General features: G+C 41.3%; 1 protein-coding gene across 1 annotated transcript; it reads left to right on the top strand.

Moving 5' to 3' along the window:
• Positions 1-367: 367 nt before the first annotated feature.
• On the top strand, positions 368-10,193 carry slc25a46 (solute carrier family 25 member 46). Its single transcript, XM_058383525.1, has 8 exons — positions 368-832; positions 3,821-3,863; positions 3,960-4,017; positions 4,747-4,824; positions 5,646-5,746; positions 6,198-6,254; positions 7,759-7,816; positions 7,986-10,193. The coding sequence occupies exons 1-8, from the start codon at positions 577-579 to the stop codon at positions 8,571-8,573; spliced, it is 1,239 nt and encodes a 412-aa protein (XP_058239508.1). The 5' UTR covers positions 368-576; the 3' UTR covers positions 8,574-10,193.
• The last annotated feature ends 142 nt before the right edge of the window (positions 10,194-10,335 follow it).

The raw sequence follows: 10,335 nt of genomic DNA, 5'->3' as shown, positions 1-10,335 counted from the left end.
TTGAAACATTATTAAACCCAGACGACCCTAAACTGATTATATATATATATATATATATATATATATATATATATATATATATATATATATATATAATCAGTTTAGGGTCGTTAAAGTTAAAGATAAGTTTAGGGTATATATATATATATATATATATATATATATATATATATATATATATATATATATATATATAATCAGTTTAGGGTCGTTAAAGTTAAAGATAAGTTTAGGGTATATATATATATATACCAGCTATAGGACACCAATTGTTTTGCTATATGTGATTGTGTGATTGTGAATACTTTTCCATCATGTTATTGAGGGACAACCTGGCAACACTGAGGATGACATATCCCAGCAGGCCAGCGGGCACCCGGAAGTAACGTAAGGCAGTCAAAGGTTGCAATGCAGTGTTAGCTTGCTTGCTAAATCCCGTGCTCGAGTTGTTTTGGTAGCGTTAACGTTAACTGGGGTTACGGCACTGGGAAGTCTTGCACTTTTTCGAAATGTTTCGTTGTTAAATAGGACAAAATTTATTTAATACCAGGTCCCTCACTTGTTTCCCCATTAAACATGACTTCCCGACGCCCTGACAGCTTCGACGGGTTAGGTTACAGGGGCAGGGAGGAGCCGTCATACGGCGGAGGCTACTCGGGAAGGTCGTTTAACAGTTCATCCAGCATTGACCTGCAGCACTGGGTCACCACACCTCCGGACATCCCCGGCAGCAGAAACCTGCACTTCGGTGACAGCACGCCGCAGTTTGAAGCGGCCCCTGCAGCGGATCCCGGGGCTGGAGACGAGTTCCAGCCAGCTGCTCCACCCTCCGGTATGTCAGGATGAAGAGCGCGAGAGTTGAAATCCCCCTCATTCCGCTGGCTCGTGTGCCTGAAACACCACAGATCCTGTCTGAGATCAGAGGGTTAGAGACACCCACATCTTCCGCCTTTAGTGCTGTCAGCTCTTTTACACAGGAAAAGAAAGTTAACGCTCCGGATGAAAGAAGTCAGATGAGGTCACGCGCTAATCTGCATATTCATTGAGGGGGGGGGGTGTCACTTTTATTTGCATATCATAAAGGGAAGATAATATAATCATAATAATAATAAACAGATTGTAAACTTATAGATTATTATACAAATACAGAAAAGCGAACAACAATGTAGTGGTCAGCTGGGACAAAATAGTGGTCAGGGATTGTTCATTGGAAACAATAATAATAAGTGCTTGCTTATTGGGGACAGTGGTGATCATTAGGATCAATGGTGATTGATTGGTCATTAGGACCACTGGGCATCTGTGATTGGTCATTAGGATCAGTGGTGATTAGTGATTGGTCATTAGGATCAGTGGTGATTAGTGATTGGTCAATAGGATCAGTGGTGATCAGTGATTGATCATTGGGATCAGTGGTTGGTCATTAGGATCAGTGGTGATCAGTGATTGGTCATTGGGGTCAGTGGTGATCAGTGATTGATCATTGGGGTCAGTGGTGATCAGTGATTGATCATTGGGGTCAGTGGTGATCAGTGATTGGTCATTGGGGTCAGTGGTGATCAGTGATTGGTCATTGGGGTCAGTGGTGATCAGTGATTGATCATTGGGATCAGTGATTGGTCATTAGGATCAGTGGTGATCAGTGGTTGGTCATTGGGATCAGTGGTGATCAGTGATTGGTCATTGTTCATTGAGATCAGTGGTGATCAGTGATTGATCATTGGGATCAGTGGTGATCAGTGGTTGGTCATTAGGATCAGTGGTGATCAGTGATTGGTCATTAGGATCAGTGGTGATCGGTGATTGGTCATTAGGATCAGTGGTGATCAGTGATGATCAGTGGTGATCAGTGATTGGTCATTGGGGTCAGTGGTGATCAGTGATTGGTCATTGGGATCAGTGATTGATCATTGGGATCAGTGATTGGTCATTAGGATCAGTGCTGATCAGTGATTGGTCATTGGGATCAGTGGTGATCGGTGATTGGTCATTAGGATCAGTGGTGATCAGTGATTGGTCATTGGGATCAGTGGTGATCGGTGATTGGTCATTAGGATCAGTGGTGATCAGTGGTTGGTCATTGGGGTCAGTGGTGATCAGTGATTGGTCATTGGGGTCAGTGGTGATCAGTGATTGGTCATTGGGGTCAGTGGTGATCAGTGATTGGTCATTGGGATCAGTGATTGGACATTAGGATCAGTGGTGATCAGTGATTGATCATTGGGATCAGTGATTGGTCATTAGGATCAGTGGTGATCAGTGATTGATCATTGGGATCAGTGATTGGTCATTAGGATCAGTGCTGATCAGTGATTGGTCATTGGGATCAGTGGTGATCAGTGATTGGTCATTAGGAGCAATGGTGATCAGTGATTGATCATTGGGATCAGTGGTGATCAGTGATTGGTCATTGGGATCAGTGGTGATCGGTGATTGGTCATTGGGATCAGTGGTGATCGGTGATTGGTCATTGGGATCAGTGGTGATCGGTGATTGGTCATTGGGATCAGTGATTGGTCATTAGGATCAGTGGTGATCAGTGGTTGGTCATTAGGATCAGTGGTGATTGGTCATTGGGATCAGTGGTGATTGGTGATTGGTCATTGGGGTCAGTGGTGATTGGTCATTGGGGTCAGTGGTGATCGGTGATTGGTCATTGGGATCAGTGGTGATTGGTCATTGGGATCAGTGGTGATCGGTGATTGGTCATTGGGATCAGTGGTGATCGGTGATTGGTCATTAGGATCAGTGGTGATCAGTGGTGATCAGTGATGATCAGTGGTGATCAGTGATTGGTCATTGGGGTCAGTGGTGATCAGTGATTGGTCATTGGGATCAGTGATTGATCATTGGGATCAGTGATTGGTCATTAGGATCAGTGCTGATCAGTGATTGGTCATTGGGGTCAGTGGTGATCGGTGATTGGTCATTGGGATCAGTGGTGATTGGTCATTGGGATCAGTGGTGATCGGTGATTGGTCATTGGGATCAGTGGTGATCGGTGATTGGTCATTGGGATCAGTGGTGATCGGTGATTGGTCATTGGGATCAGTGGTGATCAGTGATTGGTCATTGGGATCAGTGATTGGTCATTAGGATCAGTGGTGATCAGTGATTGGTCATTGGGGTCAGTGGTGATCAGTGATTGGTCATTGGGATCAGTGATTGGACATTAGGATCAGTGGTGATCAGTGATTGATCATTAGGAGCAATGGTGATCAGTGATTGATCATTGGGATCAGTGGTGATCAGTGATTGATCATTGGGATCAGTGGTGATGAGTGATTGATCATTGGGATCAGTGGTGATCAGTGATTGGTCATTAGGATCAGTGGTGATCGGTGATGGGTCATTGGGATCAGTGGTGATCGGTGATGGGTCATTGGGATCAGTGGTGATCGGTGATGGGTCATTGGGATCAGTGGTGATCGGTGATGGGTCATTGGGATCAGTGGTGATCGGTGATGGGTACACAGGAACACATACACCTGTATATACACTGTTATTCTACATCATTAAATGTAACTATATATATATATATATATCTTGTAAGATCTTGTACATACATTGCAAATTGCAGCAATATAAGAGGAATAAAACTCATCAGGACATGTTTATTGGAAAATACTCAACTTCAGGTTGGAGACAGTACTCCAGTTTCATGTTGTGATGTATGTTGTGTATAATAATGTTGTCCATGAGAAAGTTACACGCTCCTTCACATTACAGAGACTGGAATTTGTCGAGTGAAACCGTTCCAACCGCTGACATTGTCTTTTAAACAGACACAAGTTGTGTGATACTTCTTGTCTATTTTCAGATCAATTGAACCGATTTGCTGGATTTGGGATTGGTCTTGCTAGGTAGCGTATACACCTCTCTCTCTCTCACACACACACACACACACACACGCAGCACAAACTTTGTCTAAAGTGTGTTTTTAACAAACTTTTCTTCAGCCTCTTTACAGAAAATGTTCTCGCCCACCCGTGTATCGTGTTTAGGCGGCAATGCCAGGTAAACCTGATATGACCTGAAAAGAAAGATAATACTATTCATTTGTCAAAAAAATGTCATCATAAATGGTACTTTTTTCTAAATGTGACATATCTACACTTATGCAATACTTACTTTTGGGATACTTTTGGCATTTCGGTGCTAAAGATTGCATGCCCCTTGTTTTTGTTCTACACCTTATCTACAAAGCAAGAACCATCAGTCATGGTGTTTTCCTGTTGAATATCTGCTTACTGACCTAAAGAACAAAACTTGGCACATGAACACGTATTTTAAGTCTTATTTTAATCCTTCGATCAGCTTGCTGAAAAAGTCACTGGGATTTAGAAAAGTATCAACAGAAAACTGACCTTTTACAGAGATAAAAAAAAGCCAGAGATAAAAAGATGAGTGTTTGGGGCTACCATTACCAACAGCAGAACAAAAAACGACCAGAAATGGAAGAAACACCTACACAAAAGACATGACATCAAGAAGGAAAGAAATATAACTGGGAAAATAAAAAACCCCCAGAAGGATTCACAGATAGAGGGAAAAAAGAAATAGCAAAAACCTGAAAAAACATCTGAATATATTCTTATTATTATTCATATATATATATATATATATATATATATATATATATATATATATATATATATATATATATATATATATATATATATAATTATAATATCTAAATGATTCATTTCTTTCATGTGAATTCTTGTTATTGATGGCCTGTTTCAGGTGAATTACCACGCTAGATGCTATCACCTTTCACCTTTAACAGCTCTTAATGTGATGTACAACGTCTCCAAAACTCAGGTAACAAAGGCTTTCATGGCTTTCCATATGTCCAGACCGAATATACACTATATTGCCAAAAGTTTTGGGACACCCCTCCAAATCATGAAAGGAACTCTTAATGCTTCAGACATTTTGGATAATTTAATGCTCCCAACTTTGTGGGAACAGTTTGGGGATGACCCCTTCCTGTTTCAACATGACTGTACACAAAGCATGGATGAGCGAGTTTGGTGTGAGAGTCCTGACCTTAACCTGATAGAACACCTTTGGGATGAATTAGAGTGGAGACTGCGAGCCAGACCTTCTCGTCCAGCATCAGCACCTCACCTCAAAAATACGCTTCTAGAGGAATGGTCAAAAATTCCTATAAGCACACTCCTAAACCTTGTGGAAAGCTTTCCCAGAAGATTTGAAGCTGTTATAGCTGTAAAGGGCGGGACAACTCCATATTACATTCATGTGCATGTAAAGACAGACGTCCCAGTTTTGGAATGGTTCTCCGCTCTAATTCATCCCAAAGGTGTTCTATCAGGTTGAGGTCAGGACTCTGTGCAGGCCAGTCAAGTTCCTCCACACCAAACTCGCCCCAAAATGTCTTGGTATGAAGCTGAAGCATTAAGAGGCCGAGCCCAACACCTGAAAAACAACACCTGAATTTAATGATTTGGAGGGAGGGGTGTCCCAAAACTTTTGGCAATATAGTGTACATATATAATGTTGTAATAAGAATGTGAAAATTATTATTATTATTTCTGATCAGTAATCGACAGCACTAGAGATCTGAGGGTCAGCCCACATCTCAATCCTTTTCTCTGTGTGTGTGTGTGTGTGTGTGTCAGGGTCCGAAGGCTTTATGGAAAGGGATGGGAAGCACATTCGTGGTCCAGGGAGTGACCCTCGGGACAGAGGGCATCATCAGCGAGTGCACCCCATTACCAAGGCAAGCGATATGACTGGTTTCACCTTGTAGTGATCTGTCGGTCACCTCAGAAATTCCCCCCTTGTTTTAAGGTAATAGTTATCTGATGCTGAGTTAATTCGAAGTGTGCAAGTCAAACAGAGAATGTCCTACATGTGGCTCGTTTCGTCATTAGGTATACTGGACCACAATTTCTGAGTTATTACATGAATGCAGTTAGGTTTGATTGGTGGGTAGAAACACAAGATGAACACATCCGTTCTGTTGTATTCTAGACTCGGGATGTAAACCACATCCACTGTTCTCAGTGAATGGATTCTTATTCTAGAGAAGAAAAGTAGTAAACTACATATACATACATAACAACATGTACTGCATTTTCTCTGCCGTGCCATGAATACAGAATGAATATGGCCGAAAGAAGATCAGCACAGTGTAGAGACACTGATGATTTTTTTTTTTTTCCCCACAGGGAGCTGCCTCACAGATGGAATCCCAAACAAATCGCGGGCCACTTTATTCTGAAAGGGTAAGCTATTTCAGATGCAAAACGTCATCACTTCTAGCATTTCGATCTGATAGAGAGCTGTAATAAATTAATGACTCTGTGCAGCGGGTTTTTACACCATCACAGTTAGTCATGGTTACGATCGAATCAGTTGTTTACCTCAGCGATGACTTACTTCCTGCCTGTTATGTGTTCGGGATGTCCATCTTTCTGACTGTCCACTGGGGATCTCGTCAGCCCGATACCTTGGCAACGCATGTGTGCCTGAACGTTTGTAGGATTTCTATGGGGTTATTATAGTAACCAGCAGATTAGCTGATAAGATCTTGAAGTTAGATTTGAACTTCCTTTCTTCGAGTATATTTTAAGAATATTTCTTTGCATACAAATTTCTGCTCGTCAGTAACGCAGGAGATTGAAGTTTGACACTGAGGTTGAGTTGTACTCGTTTGCTGTCGCCTCTGGGTCACTTTTCCTCACTCTCTCTATCAACAGCAGGACAGCATCCATATACTCACAGTATAAGAGATCTCAGATCTTTCTAATGCTCTATTTAAACTGGATTCGTTTTTTCATCGGAAAGGTGGGATAATGTATTTGTTACAGGAGATCATGTTGGTAAAGATTATACCAAATTTCACCTTCTATGAAGTGACCACAGCTGTACAGTATACAGTATAATACTAATATACAGCATATCCCATCTGAATGGTCATGATGATAAGAATGTCAAGATATCCTGGGGGGAAAAGTTTCTTTATAGTGAAGAAAAAGTACAAAGCAAGTGTTCACTTTTTTAAAAAAGCAAGTTTAGACACAGAACGGTAATTCACATGGACGATAGATGTTTTCGGCACGTGAATAAGTTCACAGAGACATCGACATGTCATGGTCATGTGACTTAATGTTCAAGCACAGACCCAACATCTGCATTTAATTAAGATTTTCTTCAAATGTAGTATGTGTGAAATCCATTTTTGTTCCAGTTCTTATACACCAGCATGCAAAGAATTGGATCGTATTTGTAGTCGCTCCTGTTATCCGTCAAACTTTTCCTTTATGACGGATTTGCCCTTAAACCTGGAGCATCCATGTGACTAAAGGAGCATCCATGTGACTAATGCATGCAGAGAGTTCCAGTTAGTGTGACAATGCATTCAAGCACCAGACACCAAAATTAGCTTAGGTTAGGTCACAAGAGTAATATTAAAAACTCCCCATGATAACAGATCGCATATCACATGTATTTAGCCATTTCATCAGCTCCTTGGTGTTAAGTGACTTCAAATTTCAAGCTTATCTGCTTCTCTTTTTTATGATTAATTTTTCTCATGCTTATCCACTGTCCTGACTCTTGTAGCTGTGAAATTCTAAAGAAAACCAGCTTGCTCAGACCTGTTTGGGATTTAGTCAAGTGTTGATTTTGTGGAGAGGGAATTTCTAGCACTTGACCTCTTATCTCACTCTCTTTAATGGTTTTGAGCAAGAGTGTTTTTTTTTTCTTTCTTTCTTTTCTTTTTTTCAGTTTAACACACGTGGTTGCATTGCCGTTTTACTCAGCAAGCCTCATTGAAACTGTCCAGGTCAGTGTCCTCCTTCAATCTATTTTTTGATGCATTAAGTGATATGCATGAACACACACAAAAAAATGATGCACCTGATATCTATTATTTGAAAAGTTAAAGAATCCTCGCTTTTTAGGTTGGAATGTGAAAATTGTAGGTTTTTTTTTTTTTCCCCATGTCCGTATAGAGCGAGATCATTCGGGACAACCCGGGAATCCTGGACTGCATCAAGGAGGGCATAGGGCGTGTCCTGGGTCTGGGTGTGCCTCACAGTAAACGCCTCCTTCCCCTCTGGACGCTGGTCTTCCCTACCGTCCTCCACGGCGTCCTGCATTACATCATAAGCTCCAGCGTGCAGAAGCTAGTGCTCTACGTGCTGCATCGCCGCAGCGGCACCCACACGCAACCCAAACGCACCAAAGTCGGCATGGAGACGGTCCAGAACATGCTGGACGCCTATTTCCCAGAGCTGATCGCTAGCTTCGTGGCCAACCTGTGTGCTGACGTTCTGCTGTTTCCTCTGGAGACGGTCCTGCACCGCCTGCACGTTCAGGGAACTCGCACCATCATCGATAACACCGACCTGGGCTTCGAGGTGCTTCCCATTAACTCTCAGTACGAGGGGATGAGGGACTGCATACACGCAATACGACGCGAGGAGGGTCCACTGGGATTCTACAAGGGCTTCGGGACCATCGTGATCCAGTACTCGCTGCACGCAACGGTGCTGCAGATCACCAAGATGATTTACTCAACCCTGCTGCAAAATGCCTAAAGGACAAACGCACTGCTGACGGGTCCGTTCTTCTCCCTCGATTTCCACAGCGTTATTACTTTCAGGAAGCACTTGCATGACGCATCATCCGTAGAAATGTTAGGCTGCTTTCACATTGAGTTGAGTTTTTTTTTTTTTTTATTTCTACAGAAACCACAATGCCTTTGTGCTGGTTATCTAAACCTTCTTACATTCTCTCACTCTAACCGTACCTTCACACTCGCAATGACTAAGTGACAGGGGCCTGTCGTTCGTGCGGTGATTTTTTTTTTCCCACAACTGTAAGAGAGACAGTCACATTTGAACTAGGATTCTCTCGCTTCTATGCAAATTGCAATCTATCGCAGTAAAGCAAACGATCCCTCAGACCTGAGACAATATAATGTAATATATATAATATAATTACAATAGGCATGGTTTCATCTTATGCAACCCACTCGCTAAATGAATACGGAGACGTCACGAGGGAAAAATAAACATCTCGCTTGGATAACGTTAGCGTGTTTTGCTTAACGAATATATTACGTCTAGCACCTAATATTTAACACTTTAACACTGATTATAGTGCTTAATTTATTTGTTTATTTATTTTCTTAGACGTTGCCTGTTTTCCCTCGCTCACCCCGTAAACTGCTGCGTTTTTTTTTTTTTTTTGCTTTTAATCCACCATGACGGAAAAAAAAAGAACCCTCGGAGGTGGCACCGTTTTGTTTTCCTTCTGTTTACGTCAAAATGACCCTGTTGTACAATTCGATGAGTAAACAGACCATTTTTCCACCCCAGAATTGCACGTCGATGCTATTTCCTTTAATGAGATAATAGTAAAAGGTTCAGTCTAATACACAAAGTTTCCAGGCTGTTTCTGGCACAAGGCCGAGAGCAGAGATTAGAGATTATGTTCAGGACATTTTCTCCTAGGGGGTTCAAGTTAAAAAATGAGTGGTAAATGTCGTCATTATGGTTGAGCTCATAACGTGTTCACCTGCAGTACCGCTGTTTCCATCAGACCGTCGATAAGATGCTGAAAATCTGATAACCTAAGATTTTTTTTGAGACAACTAAATAATAAAAAAATAAACAGCTAGTGTGAAAGCAGCTTAAAAATTGAGGATTAGCTTTTTCAATAAATGGCAAAGGGTCATTGGTTCCACTAGATCAGCACAGCTGTGTGTGTGTGTGTAGCTTTCTATTTTCACTTTCTCTTCTTTTACTGATGGAAACTGTACAGTTTCTGTCACTGGTGTGGTTGCAGCGTTTTCCGTACAAACTCCGATCCAGGATTTCCATAGCCTTGCACAGATCTGCTTTCTCTTCTTTCTTTCAAACCTTTGCTCGTGTTAAAAGCAGACTCGAATGCTAAACTCTTCAGGACCAGCGTCTAGCGATTTATTGTACATGAAGAATTATACATAAAGTGTTATTTAGTCGTTTGTAACCATGTGTAAATTCGTGCGAACGTTTTTCCGTCTGCTTTCCGCCACATCGCTATCACTAGGATACGGTCTATAACGCATTTTTGACAGCAGCACTTTGTTTGGAAGCAAATGGAATGTTTTAGCTGCACTTATCCGAGAAAATAACATACAATACTGTGATTAAAACTAAATGTTATGTAATCAATTTTTGTGTGGAGGTTTATTTTTTCCCCCCAATGTTTTTTTTATATATATATATATATATATATATATATATATATATATATATATATGTATATAATTATACACATGCTCATTCATGCTATAGCCAATCAGGTAGAAGCATC

The sequence above is a fragment of the Hemibagrus wyckioides genome, linkage group LG28 (genome assembly GCF_019097595.1).
Source record: "Hemibagrus wyckioides isolate EC202008001 linkage group LG28, SWU_Hwy_1.0, whole genome shotgun sequence".
Taxonomy (NCBI): domain Eukaryota; kingdom Metazoa; phylum Chordata; class Actinopteri; order Siluriformes; family Bagridae; genus Hemibagrus; species Hemibagrus wyckioides.
The sequence above is the reverse complement of the archived record's forward strand: the minus strand, read 5'-3'. Positions and strand labels throughout refer to the sequence as shown.